At 40.1% G+C, this 24,450-nt stretch overlaps 2 protein-coding genes across 6 annotated transcripts; both read left to right on the top strand.

Moving 5' to 3' along the window:
- Nucleotides 1–887: 887 nt before the first annotated feature.
- On the top strand, nucleotides 888–10,992 carry LOC311259941 (protein tyrosine phosphatase type IVA 3). Of its 3 annotated transcripts, none has more exons than XM_084357377.1 (7): nucleotides 888–1,232; nucleotides 4,370–4,858; nucleotides 7,471–7,608; nucleotides 7,738–7,830; nucleotides 7,934–8,064; nucleotides 8,345–8,419; nucleotides 8,847–10,992. In XM_084357377.1, the coding sequence occupies exons 3-7, from the start codon at nucleotides 7,513–7,515 to the stop codon at nucleotides 8,962–8,964; spliced, it is 513 nt and encodes a 170-aa protein (XP_084213503.1). In that variant the 5' UTR covers nucleotides 888–1,232; nucleotides 4,370–4,858; nucleotides 7,471–7,512; the 3' UTR covers nucleotides 8,965–10,992. The 3 variants fall into 3 exon arrangements, with proteins under 3 accessions (XP_084213503.1, XP_084213504.1, XP_084213505.1); XM_084357378.1 differs by lacking the exon at nucleotides 888–1,232 and adding an exon at nucleotides 1,304–1,726; XM_084357379.1 differs by lacking the exon at nucleotides 888–1,232 and adding an exon at nucleotides 1,991–2,143.
- A 953-nt stretch (nucleotides 10,993–11,945) lies between these two features.
- Nucleotides 11,946–24,019, top strand: zfat (zinc finger and AT hook domain containing). Of its 3 annotated transcripts, none has more exons than XM_084357395.1 (24): nucleotides 11,946–12,108; nucleotides 13,303–13,461; nucleotides 13,752–13,919; nucleotides 14,074–14,202; nucleotides 14,436–14,540; nucleotides 14,667–14,789; nucleotides 14,903–14,976; nucleotides 15,519–15,607; nucleotides 15,803–15,892; nucleotides 16,197–16,345; nucleotides 16,877–16,968; nucleotides 17,283–17,431; nucleotides 17,534–18,506; nucleotides 19,339–19,465; nucleotides 19,572–19,804; nucleotides 19,919–20,000; nucleotides 20,336–20,455; nucleotides 21,385–21,558; nucleotides 21,738–21,826; nucleotides 22,164–22,302; nucleotides 22,556–22,662; nucleotides 23,106–23,196; nucleotides 23,387–23,484; nucleotides 23,557–24,019. In XM_084357395.1, exons 1-24 carry the CDS (start codon nucleotides 12,090–12,092, stop codon nucleotides 23,755–23,757), a joined length of 3,780 nt encoding a protein of 1,259 aa, XP_084213521.1. In that variant the 5' UTR covers nucleotides 11,946–12,089; the 3' UTR covers nucleotides 23,758–24,019. The 3 variants fall into 3 exon arrangements, with proteins under 3 accessions (XP_084213521.1, XP_084213523.1, XP_084213522.1); XM_084357397.1 differs by having other exon boundaries at nucleotides 23,563–24,019; XM_084357396.1 differs by having other exon boundaries at nucleotides 15,522–15,607.
- Nucleotides 24,020–24,450: the final 431 nt, after the last annotated feature.

Below are 24,450 nucleotides of genomic sequence, written 5' to 3' on the forward strand. Positions count from 1 at the left end.
AGAGGTGTTTTTTAAAGCTCAGTGCCTGGCTGAACAGTCATGTTAACCTCTACTCAAAGTGATTGATAGTGAGGTGAGGCCCCAGCTTGTTCTGCTTTAAAAAGTCTGTGCCTTGTGACTCTCCAGACTCACGTATCCCTACCACCACCTTGTAAACAAATTGCATGAAGCAGAAAATAATTCTTAAAAAAATCAGAAATCTCCAAAATCCAAAGCTGAATGGATTTCTTGGAAGAAGGCTTCAGTATGTGTTGGTTATAGGAGTTTTCTCCTGCAATTTCCACCCTTTGTATTAGTTTTTTTGGACAAACACATGACTATATAATCCGTGACTTCATACGGTATTTAGCTGGAGGAAAACAACAACAACAAACTTGGGACTATTGTCAGCTAAGGAGAAAGTTAATTCCGTGAACTGACACTCAAAGGTTCGACTTGTCCAAACTGTCTGGTGGCTCAAAGGACTGTCTATTTTTAGTTGGTTCAGGGAGGGGAAGGGGGGAGAGAGGGAGGAGAGGAAAACAAGAGAAGGTCCAGACAGACGTGTCACGTCGGAAAAAGCCCATTAGACCTACAATTTCACAAATTATGTTGGTTATATTTGAGAGAAACATAATCTGGAAACACTAATCTGCTTTTATTTTGTTCCTGTGCACTGGACTGTATGTGAGACTGCACACTTCCTTGACTGGGCTACAAAGTTCAGTCTTTGTAGCCTATAGGAAAGGTGAGGAAAGAGGGGAAGGGGGAGAAAGAGCACCTCTTCATGAAAGAGAGGAGAGAAAAAACGATCGGATGAAGAGGAGGAAGACGAGGAGAAGGAGGAGGAGGGAGGGAGGGAGGGGGTTAGGCTCTTCTCTCTCTCTAAGAGCATTAACTGTAGAGTGTTCTGCTGGTGACAGGGCTGTCAGGGTCAGATGGCTGCTCAGCCTGATTAGACCAGCTCACAGCAGATCCTCAGCCCCTGCACACTGCACTACTGCTACGAGCAAGGTAGAGCTACAATCTGGCACGTACAGCTCACTGCCTCGGGTACTGAGAGGCCAGCAGGCACAGAGGGAGGTGTATAGTTCAGTGTCACAGTGGGACAGAGCTACAGGTTGCTCCAGAAGGACTTCATTTTTGTAATGTGTTTGCCTCTTGTAGCAGAAAAAGACTTAAAGCAGGTGGAGTCGTTTGTGGCAAGAGGAGCTGAAGTTTAGTCTTTGGTTGGAGATGACATTTAAGAGCAGGTAAGGAGAAACACTCACTAGATATTGTTGTTGTTTTGGTGCTTGATTCCAGGAAAATGAACATTAGGTAGTAACTGGGAAAAGTTCCCAATTACTACTGGCAACCTGCTTCAAGAAGTCTTGTAAGAACGTGTAGGTATCATTTAGGTCATTTGCATAAAGAGTAATAAAACTAAGCACAGTTCTTCACTGGAACAGCCTGAGAGAGCAGGGAGACAGGAGTGCACCAGCTTCGGAGGCAGTTGTTTCCACAAAAATCTGATGTGTCATAGAATCAGCCGCTAGTATAGATACAGCTATAAATACAGCTGCAGGGTATTCAGTGTCTACAGGGGTTTACTATAACAGGCAGTCAGCTGGTTGTCTGTCAGCACTCACACTGTTGTAGGGCTGCTGCCGCCGCCGCTGCTGCTGCTGCTTCTGCTGCTCCTGCAGGACTTTGCCAGTGAGTGGTTTGTGGATTTCCAAGTTCAGCAGCCAAGCTGCCCACTGAGGTAAGAGGGAAGGCTGCGCACTGTAGGCTTTCAGAGACAGCTCCAAGTTAGGCATTTAGCACATCTTGTTCTCCAGAGTGACTTGACATTGGAGCTTCTACTACAGGAAACCTCCTCTATAACAGATAACTGAAGGGCAGGAGAGGTGAATGTGCTGAAACAGGATTTATCCTATTTGAGGCTACTACTAACCTGCCTTGTCTTTACTACTAACCTACAAGCTTACTTGTATTTAACTTAGCCTCACATTGCAGTTACTGTAGGAAAGTTTGGCAGCCTGACACGGCTCTAAAATAATATTGAGATCCATTTTTAACTCCTTTGGGTCCTGACCCAGTGTGTGACAGGGAAACAGCCAGGCAGCCAGACGACCAACTGGGGACGCACCTGTTTTTACAAACCAAACTGCGCTCTAAGGTAACAGGGCAGATCGGCTTTACAGTTTTAATTGGAATTACTGCTACCGTCTCGCCATTTCCCTCATACTCCTTTATTCTTTGTCGTTTTTTAAATGAAGTCACTCGGCTCTAGATGACAGCTAAATGCCTAAAGTGACAGCAGTGCTTGTGAAAAGTTAGCATTTACATTTGTTTGATGTTTAGATGCTTTAGAGCTTGTTTTGAATAGCTAGTCTGTTTACGTTTCAGTGAACCTGCTTCGTTTCGCCTGTGACGGTGCCCTCTGTGTGATGTCCTGTTTGTCTCAGTTTTTGATGTTGTTGTGCTTGTGTTGTACACGTTGACTGGGTGGAAAATAATAGCCTCTATCCTGATTAGCTGTAACACAGGATAAATTCCTAATTATAGATAGTCAACAACCTCGAAGAGACCAAACTCTTCTGGAGGAGTTAGTGAGTAAGATGGCATGTGATTATGTGCGTGTGTGCCAGAGCTGAGGTGAAGAGGTTACCAGAGATTACCCAGAGTACCTCTGGACTTTCCCTGGTTGTTTGTCTAAATGTTTGGGCATGTGAGTAAGGGGAGGTTTATGTGCTTGACCACCTTCCTTCTTCTTTCCCTCACTACTGCCCCTTGTCCATAACATTGTGAGTTACACAAGCATTTTCAGACAGACAGGCCATTAGAAACTTCCTTTGTGACAAGGCCTGGTTCGCCGCCAAAATGTCTACTGTAGAGTGGAGCAGCTCGCAGAGATAATCAGCATTTGTTAGTCAGATCCTGGCCTGGGTAAAACGCTTTCACATAAGTACATTACGTTCAGTCTGAGTACTTCTCAAGTAATTCATGTTTACCTGGACAGAATGTGTCAGACATGAATTTTCTACAAATACACTGTATTTGCATATTAAAGGATAACTGAAGTTCAGGCCAATGTCTTTTCCATTAGAGTGTAAGTAAATGAGCTCATGACACAATATTATTTTGGATAAACAGGTCATAACTACAAGTGTATCTTTGTTAAAGGTTCAATATAAAAGGATTTTATTTTGAAATATTCAAATATTCACAAAAAATTACGGGCAGAATGTGAAAAAAAGAGTTTTGACATGTCAAAAAGGGATATCTACTGAAGTTAGCAAGCCCCAGCCCGTCCTTTCTCATAAAACCACTCCGAGCTCTGACTCTGGACCACTAGCTGCACAGCTAACTGAGCCAACTGAGCTAATGGCAGCTGCAGTAAGTGGTTACTAATATGCTGTGCGGTAATATGCTGCTCCCTTTTTGTTTGGAGTAGGAATTTGAGAGGTGGCTGATTCTTACATATTGCACCTTTAAGCTCAAACAATATCATTTTAACATCTCATAGACAGAAAACTAATATGTCAATAGGTGTGCATTTTTCACAATGTAGTGATTCGACCCCAAGAACTCCAAATCGCCAGCAACCACTTCATATCCCAATTTTTGTCATGTAAATTGGCAAAAGGATGAATCATTCCAGACCTCCTCTAGGAGGACCTGCTCTACTTGAAGTAGTGAGTGAGCTAACTTAGCTGCTACAGTAACTTGTTTTTCAGTTTCTACCTCAATGTGTGTTCTTTTGTTTCAAAACCTGCAGAGCTTTCCTCAGATTCACTACTCTACTACAGTCTTCCTTGAGTACTTTAGATAGATCACCAGTTTTCAGATTTTATCTCTATTTCCTTCGGATCACATTGAATTTTGTTGATATTGTGCAGGCTGATCTAATAACATTTTTTATATGTTATGAGCCACATCATGTATTAGATTTTCTAGCTCATGCAGCATCTGTCATCTGTTTCTATGAAAGTAGGAACACTTTTTTTGACAATGTCAGAAGCTGTGTGAGATGATAGTTTTGTTGTGTTGTGTGTGTGTGTACATGCATGTGTATGTGCACAAAACTGACTTCTCAGACATGGCAGAATCAGAACTCACTTGCAAATATCAGTGGTCTTAATGTTTGTAGATTTCACTCAATACTTGAAACTATGCTGTAATTCTGTTTGTGCATTTACATCCGCCAATCAGCTGTCTCCTGCTGGCCTCCACTTCACTGATGAAGGCTATCATTAGTATATTTTGCAGTAAAGTATGGGCTGATTTTGTAGATACTGTGTTTAGAACACGCTGAATTATTGAAATTGTATTTGTCCCTGTTTTTCTGAAAGTTGCTTATCTAAAAAGTAAAACATTTTTTAAAATTTGTTTTGTACTTCAGAATTGTTGGTTGATGGAGTTTGTGCGGCGGAGTGGTGACTACTGCCACGCACAACACATTTAGACCCTGTCTGGAATGGACCATACAGTCCTGCCGCCGTGAAAACCTGAAGGACGGTTGGCCTTTGCCCTCTGAACCAGCCGGCTCATGGGGTAACAAGTGAAGCCTCGGCACTGAAAGCTAACTGGAGAGAGAAGGAAAGCGAGAGCTACTGAGAGACAAAGAGAGAAAAGGACTGGACAATCCAAGAGATTAAAATAAAGAGACAACACAGAGAGAGAGAGAGCTGACATCCTGTACCCTCCAGGACTATAGGATACAACTGATGGGGTAATACAAGTCGACTGGACCTCAGAATTGGGATAATACCTTGAACGGCTATAAACAGTCTCCCAATAGGAAGTTCCACAATACAGGAAGTCCAGAGTCACCTGGAGACCTGGTATAAGTTGAAGACACTGCAGGTAACTGCTGGAGCTGGAGCTAAAGGTGAGGGGACAACAGTTATTCACTTTTTCACTCCTGCACTGCACTGACTTTACAGTAAATAATGAATGATGTGGTAGTTTTAGTCTGGTCAGTATGAGCTGAAATTGGCTTTCCCTTCCAGGGGTGTAAGATTAATATCCGGGAATGTTTTATGTCCCAGGCCTTGCACAGAAGTATAAATCATCTTACCCATTTTTAGTGCTTTTTCCTCCTTAAAAAATGAATAAATAAATAAAAATTATGTAGAGATGACAGATGACCTCCGTCACCCTGTCAATATGCCAATGCTTCTGGGAAGAGGAGTTGCTAGATGCGCCTCTCCTATTTTCTTGGGAAGTGTAAACCTGTGACCGCAAAACTTCTGCTCTGCTCTCTATGCAGCATATGTTTACTGAGGACTCTGATGGCACCTAGTTCTTATCAGTAGTCCAAAATAGTTGCTGTGTTTGCGTCAGGGAATGTGAGGCATCTCTGAATTAAGATTACTGAAATTAAAATTCCATCCTAAAATATCCCTCATATCCCTCTTATCTTATTCAAATAATGTGCGCAAGAGCAATGCCAATGTACAAGAGATACTCTTGTACTTTGGCACAAAGATATATAGAGGTGTCAAAAATCAGAATCAGAATTGCTTTTATTGCCAGGTAAGTTTACACATACGAGGAATTTGCTGTGGTCTGTAGGTGCAAAACAACAAACAATACTAAAAAAAGTTCTTAAAAGACATAATATAAATATAAATTGAGTGTGAATATAAATATAAATAGAGTGTGACTGGTTTTAAAGTAGGTGAAGACTGTCCAGATTTATCCAGTAGTGAGAAAAGTTTGACCTAGATTGTGTAAGGTTGCAGTAGATACTGATATTGCAATGTGCAAATATCTCTATATGTGTGAGATGTTAACTGAACAGTAAGGGAAGTGAATGTCAGGTACAGTTTGTATCCGCCTATAGAGCTGTGAGATGAGGTCACATCAAGCTTATAAGTGAAAGCACCTGTTGGGGTTTAGGATCTTTAGCTGCGGTATTACATCCCTGTTTGAACACTGTGGCCCCACTAGAGAAGGCAATTCCTGAAGAAACTGTGGTGTGAATGTTGGATTTTGAAAAGCTAATGCTAAACTGCATTGTTGGCTTTTAAAATGAAATAATACCAATAATGTATGAAAGATGTGGAATATTCTTCTTGCTCTAAAAGTTCAATTATGCCTGTATTTTATGAAAGAACATCAGTTTGAAGTTCAAGTTTGTTGCTGAAAGCATGAACGAATAGATAGAAGTTTCAAAAAGAAAATGCATGAAAGAGTGAAGAAAGCAATATGAATAACTGGAAAAGTGGGAATGGGCTGAAGGATGCAAAAATATAGTGCAAGTTAGGAGCTGAACTGCATTACTTGACCTATAGCTGGGAGCTAAACTGCATTCCTGATTTCACTCGTGAGCAGCTGAACTTGGAGGCTCACAGTGCCAAATGTACCAACATTTTGATGTATAAAAGGAAGTATTAAGAGTGAAATTTGAGGACATGAGGGCGAAATTAAGAGATTTTTAAGGAGATTTTCTCCAGCTTCTCTCCGCTCTTATGATGCTGTTACCCACTCTAGTGCTGAACGTTCCACCCAATACACACTAATGTAAAAATCTAAGGAGGGTTGAGAATTTCGTTACTTGAAACTACAACTGTGTGGGAATGATATGAAAAAGTTATTAGTTTCTAGCTGAAATTATGATTGCAAAGAGTTGAAAAACTTTAATAAGTGTGAAACTTCTGAACATTCAGGTAATTCGAGTGAGTAAAATATATGGAAATGTAGAACATTTCTGAAAGAATGAAAGGCATGAATGAGAGTCCTAATTGAGCTGAACAACTTGTTTGAATAAAGATTCTACGTTGAAATAAAAATGGAAGGAGTTAAGCACCAAAAAATGCAACGCAAGCCATTTTGGTTACAGAGAAGAACTTATGCTGTGAATACTTTCAGCGTTCACAAGAATTTCTAGATTTGCTTGTTTCCGCTCTATACTGCCTGGAAGTTACATAAAGGAACTGTTGATATTTGACCTTGTGGTGAGTTCTGAGATGTCATAAAGTTGTAACAGGTTTGACTGCGTTGAAAACATGTTAGAGAGGGTTAGTGGGCGTGTGGGCAGGTTGGGTTAAATACACCTTTTTTCACAGCAGATGTTTAGACCATGCAGATTAGGAAAAAGCACAGGTGTTAATAATAGCGTAAACGATGGCTCTGATCTTTTCAAGTGCGTCAGTAAGCCATACCAGTGTGAGAGTGAGCGGCTGCCGGACCCTGAAACTGAAGCAGCTGAATGGAATTCAGCCATCATTAATTTTATTATGTACACCTGTGCTTTTCCAACTGCGACATGTTAAAATGTCATGTGGAAAAAGGCCTACTGGTGTCAAAGTGATAGTGATACTTGGACAAATCGGAAAAATCGCATGAGAGCAGCAAATAAGGTTGATAGTTAAAGCTCCTCTCGCACCAAATGTGACCCAAATATTTGAAACCATGTCCAGTTTTCTTTTAGTTATATACAGTAATTACTTGCAGATGTTGGGCTTATAACTAACAATTAACTGCTCACACATAAAGGTTGGAGTTCATCCTGGGTTGTCAAAGGTCATACTGGCCACCATGAACCGACCCGCTCCAGTGGAACTGTGCCACAAGAACATGAGATTCCTTATCACACACAACCCAACGGACAGCACACTCAGCTCCTTCATAGAGGTAACAAATGTGTGTGTGCGTGTGTGTGGACATATATAATACACTTTTCACTTGTTGATGGCATGTAAACTGAAACAACTAACACATATTTTGACTTATTTCATCTCCTACCTCTGTCATTCCTTTCAGGACCTGAAGCACTACGGTGCCACCACAGTTGTGCGAGTCTGTGACATCACCTATGATAAAACACCACTGGAGAAAGATGGCATTAATGTGGTGGTGAGCACACACTAAGCACAGACACACACACACACGTATGTACAGCATTTACCCTCAAAAGTAAAGGGTGCCAGAAGTGCTGTAACTCTTGCTTTTCTTTCAGGATTGGCCATTTGATGATGGAGCCCCACCTCCCAGTAAACTGGTTGATGATTGGTTGAGTCTGCTGAAGAAGAAATTTCAAGAGGATCCAGGATGCTGCGTGGCTGTCCATTGTGTGGCTGGACTGGGGAGGTAAGAGACACTCCAAGCAATGAAAGAAAGTGCATGCACCTTACAGAGGAGGACACGCACACACACACATACATACAGTATATATATACACATGTACTGGTTTCATGCTTCTGGCAAAAAATGACCAAACATGAGACGGAAACAGTAGCTGCAGCCTGATCTATTTCCAAACAGCATTTCTGAAACTTTTTTAGGATTGTACAGATGATATGTCATTATTTTTAACTCAGGCATCAGACTGAATATATATATATATATATATATATATTTATGCACACAGGGCTCCTGTGCTGGTTGCTCTGGCTCTGATTGAGAGCGGGATGAAGTATGAGGATGCTATCCAACTCATCAGACAGTAAGTACATTTTATGTACAGTGTATACTACACCTTAATCATGCAAACAACAAATGACAGCGTCAGAGCACAGCAACAGTCTGTGTAGAAATTAAAATTTTCTTTCTTTGGTGCCATCTGGTGGTGGTGTCAAAGAAGACAAAGGGGCCAGACAGCAACGTACACTGCCACCTAGAGCGCTTAATTAACAAAACGTTAGGGAACCTTTTCATCATGCAAGAGATGAATCATGTCAAGAGAACATGCGTCATGGATTTCCTCTCATTCCATAATGAGTCCAATAAATCCTCATCTGGACTGACGATAAAATATCAAGACTTTATCTGTAACGTTCTATGTATATAATTTAAAAGTATTGTAAAGAGTATTTTAAACATCGGTACCATTCACTTCCACCATACATTGTTTGTCTTTGTGTGTGTTTCAGGAAGCGCCGTGGAGCCATCAATAGCAAACAGCTGACCTACCTGGAGAAATATCGATCCAAGCAGAGACTCCGCTTCAAAGACTCTCACACACAGAAGAACAAGTGTTGCACCATGTGAACACACATACACACACACAAAGACAGACGCAGACACACACACACACACGCACACAAAGACAGACGCACACACAAAGACATCTTATACCCCTCAACAAATGCTCTCAGGAATCCAACCATACAAGCCTTGTGTCACTGTCACAAACACTGAAACACACGGGTGTCATTAGCCCAAGGATTTTTTGAATGTTTTTACAGCAATTGTTTGTAATGATTTCTTGTCTTTTATTGGCATGTTTGCTTCATAATATAGTTGAGGGAGGGAGAGAAAATCACATAAAAGTTAGGTTTTGTGGCTAATTGTTGAGGCATATCTGCTTTTTATTTAATACTTTTGGAAAAGACGCAAAGTTGGGTCAGTGATCATGTTTTGAGGTCTATGAATCATATTGGAATTTTCAACAAAGCAAATATAAACAGTAGCATGCATTTATGGAGACACCTGGACAGATATGGTGAGGGGTTCAAATCATATTGGATATTTTGTATGAATACAGTTGAGTTTTCCCCAGCTGGCCTTTGTCGTTCTGTTGGGTAACCAAAATTTAGCGTCCATCCAACGTTGGAGATTGATGTCAACCCAATATTGAGTTTTGATGGCCATCAGATTTTGAATTCCAACAAAAATTCAACATCTAGCCAACACTGGACAACACAGCCAATTTTAATTTCTAACTTAAATATCTCACATACAATGTCTTCCTGACGCTACATTGACGTCCGCTGCCAGCTGGGTAATTATTTTGTTCATATTTTCAATATGTGTTAACCTCAGCATAATCTTTTATCGCTGTGAGTGTTTCTTTGAGGTTGTTTTCTGACATGAAAAACCCATTGAGACACATGTTTAGCAATCAGTTCTCTAAGTTGAACCTCTCTTACATTTTTCCTATTGTCTGTTCTCACTGTAACTTGAGATATAAGGGCTCATGAAAATGAAATGCTAAATGGAGCATTGTGTTAAAACATAACGCCTTCATTTGGTTTTGTCACAGTCACTGTTCTAATATAACTTCATTGCGCTCAAGTGTTTACATATCAGTGTACGCATTACAGTATATTATGCTCCGTTTACTGACACCCACAGAAGGAAACATCTTTGTAAGCAGCAGCTGATTCCAAACCAGGTTTAAAGTAAATATGTGTAAAATAACAAAAGGAAATGTTAATAATTCTTAAGTAATGACACAGTACACATTCTAAAATGACAGAGATGTGAACCAGTTGTAAATAATATTAAATGAGGGATCTCTATTTTCCATTTTAATTCTGGGTGAACCACTCCCTCCATTCACTGACAACAATAATGTGCAAAGGAAATTCAATCATAGCAGGTATTACACATATATTTTTTTTATGTTCCTGTGTCTGTCTGTTTTTCTTTTATCAGCAGTCAATGACACAACTGATATACTGATATAAAACTGGATAAGTGAGTAACCGATCTAATCCTAGCAAATATTGCCGCGCACCATTACATCTTTTAGCTTACAGTATCTTATACATATTTTCTTGTGGGGTTGAGTTTACTTATTTGTATTGTTCCTGAATGATGCATGTAACCAACTGCTTATGACACTTTTTCATTCAAAATTGATATATATATTTTTTTGCTGATTGTAGAGCACGCGCATTTTATGAATTAGTAGGTCGCTTATAATCATTTTCTCATCATCTCTGTTACAGAAACAAAATGTCCCGAACAAAAGATTGTGATGAGAGCAATGGGTGTAAAATAGAGGTTAACAAGCAGTAGAGATGTAGAGCGGAAAGAGGATCTACCATCTTTACCTGAAAGCTTTTACCTTTGAAAACAAAACAAAAACAAAAAGTTTACTTGTTCATATGAAGCGTGTGTGCGTGTTTGTTTGAATATGTGTGTGTGTGTGTTTGGTAGTCTTTAGTGATTGCTTATCATTGGGACTGGCCTGAGCTGGCACTTTTTTAATGTAAAAAAATAAAATGCTGTAAATGTCTGTATGTCTGTAAATTCTTGCATTGTAATAAAGGTTTTGTCATCGTCCCTTTATACCTGTTGTCCATCAGTTCCTCTGTCAGTCTATATCAATCAATATTTTGCAGTGTTATTAAAGGTGCTATATGTAAGTTTACGTGCTAAGAGCTGTCTCCATCAGCGGTAGCGTGAATGTTATGCCAACTATTGATTTGCTTCCATTTTTTGTCACTCTGTGCTGACGAACGAGGCACTACTTCTTCATTCTGTCATGTTGGACTGAGGGCAGACTAGACGCTACAGTGACACACTGTTGGCTCTTTTGAGGTACTACGTTGGTACTACGAGACCGGATGGGAAGAGGCTAACTGGTTTGCATGTTTGCTTCAGCCGACAATTCTGCAACACAATACATAAATGTCTTTGGGATGACTTTAATGCTTATTCCTTCAAACTGTTTTTATTTCAGCTAATTTGTATACATTTTACAGCCAAATTCTTACAGTGCTTTTAAAGTGATAGTTCGGGTCTTTTGATGTGGCACTGTATGAGGTACTTATCCCAAGACATTGTAACACCTGCAGAAGATGACCATCAGCTCTCCGTCAGCGTGTGGCACCAGCAGGAAGCAGGACATTTTACTGCTGTAAACCGTACCAGCAGCAAGACGTATTGTAGCCACCAAAAATAAGTACACACAGGTGGAGAGCTGATGGTCATCTACAGCAGGTAATACACTGACTTGGGATAAGTACCTCATACAACCCCACAACAAAAGACACAAACTATCACTTTAAACTCAACTCTACTGGAAATAATAAAACATAAAATCCTAAACATAATGTATACTGTAAATCCTTGGTCAAAAACTACATTGTCTAAGGGGAAAATGTATAAGGTGAAGTGAAGCCACACGAATGCTGTAGTTCCCTCACCAGCCGCAGTACAGTCCTCCTGCCACAGAGGGCGCTGCTCTGACGACTACACTGTCACTGGACTCCGCTGTCCGCTTCCGCTGTTTGGAAGGACTTGTGTGGCAGATTCGACATAAATTTCTATGTGCGTAATGTAAAATTAGGCTCTAAATCCTATTTCAGGGATTACATTAAGTCGTACGATGCCTCAGAACCATCGATAAATTAGTTTTCTTTTGTCGTTTGGACGCTGGAGAGATGGACGGACAAAAAGCAGGTAAGAATTTTGGCTAGCTTCAACTCGAATATGTTCGTCGGGTCTTCATGGTAGTTTGGGCTTAATCAAAATAAACAAACGTGTTTGGTTTAAAACATGTGCCCACATTGATTTTCAGTTTACAGTCTAATGTATATTTATAATTTGCAGAATTTGTAAATCATGTTTTGCAATAAAGGTACGACTTGCTCGTCCAGAGTTGGTGGTGACCACAGCTTTTTGTAGGATTTGTGTTTGCTACTGAAGGCGCAAAGTTGACTGACGTTAGCCCTTTAGCCCAACGATATGACCCCGACCGTTAGATTATAAATGATGAAGGTTTTGTAATAAGATGAAATTGTGTAGTCGAGAAAAATGATGGGCCTTATTTAAAAAGGAAAACAGCGAGATGTCTAAAAAGCTAGCTCGTATTTTCCATAATAATGATTATGGTCAAATTCCCTAAAAAGAGAAGCAATATGTCACTCTGTTATAGGAAAATGAACTATCTCAAAATAAAATGAATGGACTGAAGAATTGTCCAGTTGTGGGTGTGAGCCTCATTTACCGTGAATACCATGTTATGTATCAGGAGAATGAGGCCAAGCAGCCTGTTCTGTTAGATGTGGATTGTGAAACAATAGAAACCAAAGTGCTGGTTGAAACTGAACAGTTGTAAATAATATGGTTATTATCCAGTAAATATTAGGCCTACATTCCAACATCCATCTCCTCTTATTGAACAGCATATAAGTACGATAGCAAACTTCATCCATTTCCTTTCTTTTCTCTATACATTTAACTCATATGATATAGAAAGTTAATTGAAAAGAAGAAAAGGGAAATGGAAGAGAAAAAAAAAAGAACAAATTAAAAATAACATAATACAATATGTTGTAGGTTATTTAACACTTCAAAAAGAGTCTCCCTGGTTGCACTTTCTATTTCATTTCATTTAAGGCAGTTTTGAAGTCCACTGGAGTGACACTATTTGAAGCAGGTTTGATGTATTTGTTTGTTTGGTATCTTTGATTAAATGCACTTTGTCAAGCCAAAGCAAACACAGTTTCCATGAGATGTTTTAGATAAGTGGAGTCAGGATGAGAACATGAGGTACAATAACTCCAAGTAACAAAATTAGCTCAAGCAGACAAATTATGTTAATCTCCCTCACTGCCCCTTAATCTGCCACTGCTCTTCTCCCCCTCTCTCCAGGCGGTTCAGTGTTTATGTGTCGACTGTGCAACCTCTTCTCTCCCAGTCGCTCTCAGCTGCTGGCCCATTGCTCCCAGCTACACCCCCAGCAAGAGCCTCCTGATGACATCATCATTGCACTGCAACCCCTCGTAGGAGAGCCTGTGGAGACGCTCGCAGGTCAGATAAGCGTGCCAGGATTACAAAATCATTAAAAAGTATATATCATAATCAATACATTGACTATGTCAGGGATGAATTCGACTTTGACTTTATTTTACCATTGTTTTAGATGGATAGTAATGGATGTCATGTATGACACATGACATCAACTACTGTATATCAGGCTTGGTACTGTAGGATATCATCTTAGATGTGTAGAGTAGGCTCATTGTTGCTTATGGTCTTAAGTGGTTTTGTAAGACCCAGTGTTATCGTTTTATGTTTTCTGCTGTCTCGGTATCCCACAGAGAGCCCAGTAAAGCGAAAGCGAGGACGACCGAAAGGCTCTACAAAGAAGACTCGCACTGATTTGACAGACGGCAAGGCTGACTCCACCCATTCTGTAGAGGACAATGTTAAGAGAGAAGAAGAAGGGAATAAGGAGGAGGGCAGCAGACAATGTAGCTCGATAGAAGGTAGTACCATTGCTGTTTATATGTATCTCATAATTCTTTGTTTTCATGCAGAGGACTGGAAAAAATACCATCCACATGGGAGAATCTCTCAAATTGTCAAATTGCTGGTTAAGTGGACTGACTATATTCTGTATTCTCTTTTCTTTTCTGCTAGGAGAAAGCCACGAAGTGACGTTGGGGCTGGAATGTAGAGTCTGTCATCGCTCGTTCAGCAACAGACGACAGATCCTGAAACACATCTGCCTGAGAGAAGAGCAAGAGGAGGACGACGCAGAGGAGAATGGTGAGTGTAACAAATCAGTAATAAGAAAAGTTAATATTTGACAAAGAGGCATTCAACAAACAACATTGAAAACATTGGAGTGGACTGAGGGAGCATGCAGGGAAGTTTACTTACTATAATTATAGATACTTAAATACTTCTATGTAAACTAGAAATGTTGTGGAAAAAGTAAGGGACATATATGTAGACTGTGATTTAAGTGATTCTGATCAATAGCGGTAATCAATTTTCAGGGAGCATCTGTGGTGGAGCAGGAGTTGATGGATCTGGGAGTTCAGATCCAGGTCCAAACCATATGCAACAAAACCCAGCAAGACCAGGACTCATGAGAGAAAAGGGTAAGTTTAAAGTGCAGGACCAAGTTTCTTAAAATTAATTCTTACTCTTTCTCATCAGAACACACCTACATCTGTTAATGAAGGGTTCATGTTTAGTTTTAACCCTTTCTTGTTCTCTGCTTGTAGACGGGGGCAACTCCAGAACCCAGAGAACCAGCCGAAGCCGCATCTCCAAAGACGGATACCTAGCAACAGGAAACAAGAAGTCAGTCATCAGTGTTGTTCTGACAGAAGATGAAAGACTTCCAGGTTAGCCTTAAAGAACCACAATTGGTGCTACTTTTTACCTTTTGACTAACATGTGATTTGACTGCTATAGGAAGCATATTCATAGCTAAAATGTGTTATCTATAATTCAACAGGTGTTTCTAAAATGGTTCCAGTAGAGGACCGTTCAGCAGAAACAGAGTCTGCAGCCGTCCAGGCTCAACCTCAGGTAAGCACAGGAATACACAGGAGCATTAAAAGGTTGGCTCGCTCAAACTTTAGCATATATTTTCTCACCTTCTTCTAGTATATCTAGCCTGGCAGACAGTTTTTGAAATATCTCTGAGATTTATGCCGATTTATACTTTATACATAAATGTCTATAGAATTTAATTTGTGTTGCTCACAACAGTGCAGAATTACATTTAGCACCAACATCTCTTTTTCAGAAATAGTATCCCAGTTACACATGATGGTGCACAGACCCTTTTGTACGCAATTTTCATAGAAACCAAATTATTGATGTAAAAATAACTGTTGACAGACTGATTTGTCAGTACTCCAAAACATTTCCTTTCTAAAGCATAACTTGTCATTTCAAATATGATGATTGTGTGATAAAATGTAGCACTGTGTGTTATTCTCCTTTTTCTTCTTCTTTTTTTATTGTTATCTAATATTTATTTGATCAAAATGGATCTGTGAATCCCAATGCCATGTGAGTTTATTTATTGATTTTCATTTTTTTCTTTTTTTCTTATGGGACATCAGCAGTCTGCAGTCTTCCATAGTCAGTCAGAAGACCTTGCAAATGATGCCACTGTCTGTGAAGGTGATCCTAAAACATATCAGGAGCCAAGGTAATATTAAGGAAATCGTCTCTATCTCCTTTAATTCTTTGACTGTAAAACATAATTGCTGGTCTAATTAACAAATTATCGGAAAGCTTGTTATAGAAGATCTGACAATGAGAGTTGACTCTTCAACTGTATATCCACAAAATGGATCAGTGTTATCTTTTGTCAGCAGTCTGATACTTGTGTTTTCTCTCCTAGTTCTGACACGACCTCTACAACAACAACAGCAGCAGCAACAGCAGCCAACAGAGGCTTCCAGGAATATTCTATCAAGCAAGATGCTACCAAGTACTGTATGAATATTTTTCTTTTAAATTGTTGAACATTGATTGAACAAAGTTGTAGCTTTGATGTGGGTAAAGTATAGCTGAATACTTCTGTCTAAACTACAAGCTACACACTACAGTAAATATATCTGATTTCCATTTTTGAGGGGCTGAAAGTTATTTAGTTTTGTAATTGGTAAAATGTGCAGCTCAGATCTAGTCGAAGAAATTCATCTATTTCATAAGCAACATAAACTAATACCTCCACCACCACAGCAGCAACTCTTAATAAATTAACTATGATATTGTCACTATCTGTCTCCCAGTTTACCTCAGAGCCAGTTGAAGATCTTCGCCTGTGAGTTCTGTAATAAGATCTTTAAATTCAGACACTCGCTGGTTGCCCACCTCAGGACACACACCCAGGAGAAACCCTTCCAGTGTCCACACTGTGACTACGCATCAGCCATCAAAGGTAAATCCAGGCTCACAGGAGAGACTGTTTACACCTACGCAGAAATTTCAGCTTGAAAATGAAAAGTAGAAAATCAAATTGTCAATGTTTGTAGGATTTGTAGGATTTGTTTTGGGTGGTGTGTGACCGTTCCCAGGTCATATGGTATGCGTCTTAACGACCCCATGTCCTTATTTTTAGGTATTTATCTGATTACCACGTTTCAAATTATTCTGATGGCACAAGTTTTTGTGTTTGCAGAATGAAGCAATGCCAATACAAATGGGTGCATCTTGTATGTGTTGCTTTTATCCCATTTTTTTTAGTATCCCTTGTTGCATAATGGGTGGGAGGGGGCTGTAGAGATATTTTGTCTTAACTGCTCCTTGAATATATATTCAAGTACCTTTTTGAATTGAAGTCACAGACCATGATAACCTCTGTAATTTTTAAATGACATAATTATAAACTGTTTAGTTACACACTATTTAAAATTCCTGTAAAAGCTGCTTACTTTCTTTCCTGCTTACTTCCTTGTTTTTCCCGTTACAGCCAACCTGAATGTTCATCTGAGGAAGCACACTGGAGAGAAGTTCAGCTGCCAGCACTGTCCTTTCAACTGCCTCAGCCCAGGACACCTCAAGGTGATATTAGCACTTTATTACAAGTTTATATTAAGTATAAACATACAGTATTTAAGATACAGTTGAAGCTCCTTTTTTTATAAGGGTAAGGTTGTTATTACTTATCTTCATACTACAATAACTTTTAGGCATAATATCATCATGACAATCAGTGGATTGTATGTACAACTGCATGTAGTTTTGTGTTTTATTTGTAGCTGTATTTTTCTTTTAATTTGTTTATACTGGAATTTCTACATCCAGATGGATTCAATCAATCTTCAGGGTGCAGATACACTTGTTGAAACAGTAATTCTGTGTTTCTGCCAATGCAGGTCCACATAGAGCGAGTTCATTTGAAGGTGAAGCAGCACTGCAGCTTCTGTGAGAAAAAGTACTCAGATGTGAAAAACTTGCTGAAACACATGGAGAAACGGCATAACTTGAAAGACCCTACTGTCCAACAGAGTTACCAACAACTCAGGTTTGAGCCGCATTTTCTCCATTATTTTACCTAACTGTATATCTTTTTAACTCCAACAACCATATGACACACCTGCCCATCTGATCTGTTCATCTGGTCCAGGTTAAAGACTCGTCAGGGCCTCAGACAGCTCCTCTACCACTGTCCCACCTGTAACCGACGCTTTAAGAATCAGCTGGAGCGGGAGCGCCACCTGTTGGTCCATGGGTCCCAGCGTCCCTTCGCCTGCCTCCTCTGTGACCATGCTGCGACCAAGATGGCTGCCCTTGTTGCTCACGTCAGGAAGCACCTCTTCCTGTACGTGTGCTGCATGTGTGACGGGAAGTTTGTAAGCTCTCAAAGGCTGAAGGGTCACCTGACAGAGTCCCACGCTGAGCTGGACCAGGAGCAGGCCTTTGCCGACTGCATCAACAACAGCTACTATCTAATGCAGCCTGGAGGAGGCATGTGGGGGGATGAGGAGAGGGAAGGGATGAAGGAAGAGCACAGGATAGAGCAGGCGGGGGAAGATGAGAGGACAGGAGAGGAGGGTGGAAGAAATGGTGTAGGAGGGGCGGAGTGGCAGGATGGGGAAGGGCAGCAGATGGAAGTATCAGTGAGGGATGATAGAGAGGAGAAGGAGGATGAACGAGATAAAGGCCAGGGTGAAAGTGCAGAAGAAGTGCAGGTGATAGAGGAAGAAACGGGGAAAGAAGGAGAATTAGAAAACAGAAGTGCACAGCAAGATTCCCAAGAACTGCTCCATCAAGCCATTTCCATGGAGACCACAACTCCCGCTGACAGGCAGGACGAAGGAACAGCTGGGGAGAAGTCACTGGACAACATGACAGACTCATGCATCCCTGCAACTGAAGACAATAATCAGACATTTTTATCACCAGAGAGCATTCACACTCCTCTCTTGGAGGACAGGACTCAAGAAAACACACACCCAGCTGATGAGAACACACACACAGCCAAAAACACGTGCACATCTTTGTCATCAGGAAATATAATTGTGTGTGATTTGGCTGTAAACACACATTTATCATCAGCACCTCCAGGGGAAGATGGACACACTCCAGATTCAGAAAGGGTAAATCGATTACAGGGACTAGAGAAAGACAGGAGTGAGGACCGCAGTTAACGATTGTTTTTATAATTGATTAATCTGCAGATTAATCGCTTGGCCTATGAAACATCTGAAAACAGTTAAAAATGTCCATCACTATTGAGCCCAAGGTGATGTCATCAAGTGTCTTATTTTGTCTAACCAACAACCCAAACCTAAAAGATATTTGATTTGATAGAATGGTAACACGAAGGACAGCAGCCAATTTTCACTTTTGAGAAGCTCAAACAAGAAAATGTTGGGAGGTTTGACTTAAAAAATAACTGAACAATCACTTGAATTAATTGATTATTAAAATAGGTTCTGTCAACCAACTTATCATTAACCGACTAATGGTTTTGACTTTATTGTCAGCACTAAATTCTGCAGTGGAAGCCAATAGTTAGTTCCTCTATGATTACATTACTATTGATTATCCTGCCAATGCGATGTCCTTCTGTATATATAGAAGGCAATGATTACACTGAGTAAAGATTATGGCTCAGTCACCCTATTTATTAATGTATTGTATATAAATATAAATAATGATAACGCCAATGTTACTAAATATAGTTGAGAACCTTTTTTAAGAAGTTCATCTTCCTGTTCCTTAAAATGTTGGTTACTCCTCTTGATACTGTCTTGACTCTATTTCATTAGGAATGCTGTATTGAAAATTATTTGATTAGACTACATCACTTACTTTATATATGCGTTTGAAATACATAACTAATTTTGCACGAGTTCCTGTTAGAATCACCTTTTCTTCTCCTCCTGACGTAGACATTCTGACCTGTTCTCTGTTTGCTGTCGGTAGGTGTCGGAAGTTTTCCATCAGAGTGCGTTCCAGCAGGTGTTCTCATCTCTTCAGAAGACTCGGCTTAATATGGAGTCTTTCCAACGGCTCAGGAAAATTTACGGAGACCTGGAATGTCAATACTGTGGTGAGATGACGAAACCCCCTTGACTTTATATGACATATTGTTATTTATTACTAAGATTTTCCTCTGTCTGGGTTGAGCATTGAATAGTTTTGTTTCTGTTGCACAGGTAAACTGTTCTGGTACAAAGTCCACTATAACGTCCATGTACGCACACACACCAAGGAGCACTCGCATTACTGTTCAAAGTGTAGCTACTCTTCCATCACCAAAAGCTCTTTAAAGCGCCACCAGATCCAGAAGCACAGCGGCTTGTTGCTGCCTTGTTCAAATCCTGGCTGTAAATACACCACACCTGACAAATACAAGCTTCAAGCCCATTTGAGGACGCACCAGGAGCAGGTAAGCAGCCCTTCACCTTACTTGAAAAATAACTTGTTGAAAACATCGACTGCTGGGTTCTCTTGGGTAGGTTTGTTGGATGTATTTATGCGTTTGTCTTGCTGTTGTTTTCAGGGGAAGAGTGTGACTTGCCCAGTCTGTCAGCACAGCTGTCCAGAGCACAGACTGAAACACCACATCAAAACATCCCACCCAGGTAAAAAACACACAGATATATCGACAGACACGGACAAAACACACATACTACCGGTGAAAATATGTGAATATAAATTCAAGCTTTAGGCTGAAAACTGACTGTTCAGTCATTTTACAGTATGGCATCCCCTATTAATAATTCAAGGTGTCTCCTTGTGCAGTATATTATATTATGTAATGGCCAAGCACCAGAAACTTTTAATTTATAACTATGGGACTAAAGATTCCTTCTTTTTTTGTTGTTGTTTTGATGTACATGTAATTGTTTTTTGTCACTCTCTCCTTGTGAGTTTCCAAGGTAGCAATTTAATTCTGTGTGTGTTGTGTTTTGGACAGACACACTCCCTCTGCAGGGCAAAGGACTGATGGTGCAGCGTGCAGAGAAGTGCCCCTACTGCGACTCCTACTTCCTGAAGAACAGCAGCGACTTTCAGAGGCACATCTGGGCCCACCAAGGTGTGATTTTCCTCTATCTTTAACCCAGAGAAACACATACACACAACACTGGTGTGTGTGGAAACGCATCTGGGCCCATCAGTGTCCATGCACAGTATTTTACTGCTTGATTACAGCGTGATCTCAGCTTCCATCTGTCTCCCCTCCTGGCTGTCCTCCAGGAGGACAGACGTTGAAGGAAATTGGCCTGTTGGTCAAGTTACTTCTGAAATTATGAAAGCACAAACAAAAATCTCCATGTTTTTGTTGCTGGCATCACCTCAAAGATGAAGAAATTTCAAATCTGGCAATGAAAATTGGCAAAATTTGCATCAAAGTTTTAAGACGTGCAATTTCTTTCAGTTCTAAAAACTGTTTTTTCTTTTACAGCGGCCTCTTCTACGTGCTGTGCAAAATATATAACTTTCACTATACCATGCTGATTTCTCTCGAAATCTAACATTGCTGTATGCATAATCGACATTAGCTAAGATGTGCAATGTTTTGTCTTGAGGAAGTGGATTTTTAGTCCTTGTTTGCTTAAGCTTACCTTGATGAACTGTTTCTATTGAAGTCACATCTGTCCTGAAACTGAGGTAGCTGGCAGGCATAAATCTAGCACAGGTGTTGGTGAAGGTCTCAGGTCTCAGTCTCTAAACTGAAAACAGCCGCTTGACAAAAACAACCCAGCAAAGCATATGCTCATTATTTTTTGCAACAGGTTTATGTAGCTTTGTTGTCTTGCTGCTTTCTGGTGGACCAAAAACAGTCTATAGTTATTCTACTATCTTCTTGTTTATTTTACATTACGTTTATTCATCACAGCGCATGTTAATAAGACATACGAGCCATTCACCAAACCAGTAATCCAACACTTATTAGTTTGTCTTTGCTGAACTGCTGGCGATCTTATTAAGTGTGTATATGTAAATTTGTGTCTGTGTGTGCAGGTTTGAAGCCATACGTCTGCAACCTGTGTGACTATGCAGGCCGAAGCAGGAGTAACTTGAAGACTCATATGAACCGACACAACACAGAGAGACGTCACCTCTGTGATCTGTGTGGTAAAAAGTTCAAATCTAAAGTGACGCTGAAAAGCCACAGACTGAGCCACACCGATGAAGGTACGTACACTCTCACTCACTGCTCTGTCATTGATGATGTTTTTTTTTTTATGTCATTGTTGTCACTGCTAATTTGCTGGTTATTAATTTATTTGTCCATTTATTACTCTCTGTGTTATCATTAATTATGCCAGAAAAGTGCTGATAGAAAAACTAGCTGTTATTTTGTGTTCATTCAGGGAAACGGTTTCATTGTTCGGAGTGCGACTTCACCTCGGTCTCTAAACCTTCCCTGCTCAGACACGTGGAGCAGCACGCTGAGTTTAAGGTCAGAATACACACAAAGCTTACAGCCTTAGTATTTAAAAATATCACCCTTACACTCTACTACATGTGTATGAATTATAAAATATAAATAGGAAGAAATTGCCTTAAAATGTCATTCATCCTCATTGTGTGGGGATGTACTGTTTTTATTGTAATGTAGTTATTTCTTTTTTCTAACTATTTTATTTAATTATTTTTGGTCATAGACAAAACAAAGATGTGATGTCATTTTTTCATACAAACTGACAGCTGTAACTGCCATTTGATATTCTATTGCTACTTTCTTGACTTTCTTTTCATTTGCATTAACTTGTGTTTGTTTTTATCTATCAATGTAGCCATTCCGCTGCGCTCACTGCCACTACTCCTGTAACATCACTGGTCCCCTGAAGCGGCACTACAACCTGAAACACCCGGATCAGAAATATCACAATGCCGGACCTGGACTGCCTAACCCTGATGCTCTTGAACAGCAAGGTCCCCATCTCTGCTCTCATACTGACACATCTAGACCTCTTAAGTATCTGTGTTGAGACAGCACTTGACAAGCTTTAATAGTAGTATAAAGTGATAAATACAGTGCATAGTTAGTGAATGATTACTACCATTAATGACATATTTTGCCCATGTAAGTGTAGCAACTGTAAGTGTAGATACTGTCTGACATGTGCGGTTTGTATAGAGCCAAAGGTGCGTTCAGCGTAAACTGACATAGTTTTCATGTGTTCAGGTGGTCTGAAGTGTCCTGAATGTGAGTTTGTTTATGGCACCAAGTGGGAGCTGAACCGCCATCTGAAGAGCAAACACAGCCTGAAAGTGGTGGAGGGCACCTGGGAGGTAAACAGTATACATATGCACTAGATACAGTGAAAAATTGCTTTGGGTTATTTTTAGCCATGCTAGCTCTGTGTCTGTCTGTTGATCAGTCAGTCCACCACTTTGAACCAGAGAGAAATATTTTGACAATTCAGATGGCTTGCTGTGACTTTCGTGCAAACATGCATGGTGATCAGTGGTATTTACTGCTAATTAGCAAATGCTAGGTTGCTACCGTGCTAAACTAACCTGCTAAAGATCATCATGAAAGCATCATCATTGTAATCATGTTAGCAAGCACCGCTGTGTCTAAGACAATCTCTTGTCATTAAAAAAAACAATTTCTAAAATAGGAACTTGAAAACTGCTGCCAAAATATCAGTTGTAGTTCTCAATAATATTTATATGTCAGAGGCAGTGTTTTCAGGATGATACAATCTCATGCCATGTGTATAAATATCCAGGTGGGGGAGGCAGTAGAAGCCCACTATATTCCTGTGGACGATGGAGAGCAGCTGCTGACAGACACACCTGTAGCAGCCCTGCAGGACAACGGTAACAACAGCAACACTGATAAACACACAGTGGATAACTGACTTAGACAAACCAATGGAAACCTTTATTTTGCCCACAGATAAACAGAGGAAGTGCTGCTCTGGTTACTTGGGTTCATGTTTGTTATTAATGTGCCTTAGCATATGTACTTTACACATGAAAAGGCTTAAATGTGTGTCTTCTTCTGCAGTTAATATCCAGCAGATCACTGAATACAGTTCAGAGACTCACGACGCCGTCACCTCCATGGTTGCCATGGCTCCAGGCACTGTTACCGTCGTACAACAGGTAAACAACATCACTTTGTCAGGAAATCATGTTTGGTTACAGCAAAACATTAATCTGGACTTGTGGCTGAAGTTGCAGGTGGCTGACGAGCAGGAGGTCGGTAACGTCAGCAACCAGCTGATGGTGGTGAACGCAGAGGGGGGTCTGACTGGTGACCAGGTGATGGTGGTGGAGGAGGCGCATGGCCTGGAGGCTCTGACAGTCCTCACTCAGGGAGATAACACTCACCACTATATCGTCTATGTCCAGGAACACACTGTAGAAATCAACTAGTAATGCTAGCAATTCATCATAGACCTGTTTATCAGTATCAGTGGATCAGTTTTAAAAATGTAAGATAACATTATGTACCATTAAACAATCAAATCATGATTTAGTGATTGTTTCCCCGTCATCATGAAGAATTTACATCAATCAGATTTATTATTCAGTCACGTGGTAAAAATAAAAACCATAAGTGCAATTGTGTTATTATGTGATGTATTTTGTACTTACAGAGTATATTTAAATAAAACCCCTGTCCTGCACTGCTTGATACACTGGAGTGGCTTCATTTACTGAAAAACAGATCTCAAAGTTGTTGATTTTTTTTCTGTTGTTGATGAAAATGTTTTGTCATGAAACAGTTTGGCTATCAATGATTCTTTTGTTTGGTACAGTTTTCAAATTATGGCAAGGTTTTGGCATGTGTTAAAATATAGTTTGTAATAAAACAGCACAGACGATTTGCAATGTGCTTCCAAATAATCAAAAATATTTTTTTATCTGGGAGTAAATTACGAGCATAAGACCGGAAAGAGCTGGAGATTGTGGCAATTGGAGAGGCTGCAGCTTGCATTATGATGTCAATTCAGAGTTTTTATATGCTGATGTCAATGACAGTTTCCAACATTAAAATACTGGTAAGAAGATGTTTGGAGACAAACATGCTTAATGAAGTAAAGAAAAACCTCTTACGGATTATGT

Source organism: Pagrus pagrus, assembly GCF_965226575.1.
Source record: "Pagrus pagrus genome assembly, chromosome: 7".
Taxonomy (NCBI): Eukaryota; Metazoa; Chordata; class Actinopteri; order Spariformes; family Sparidae; genus Pagrus; species Pagrus pagrus.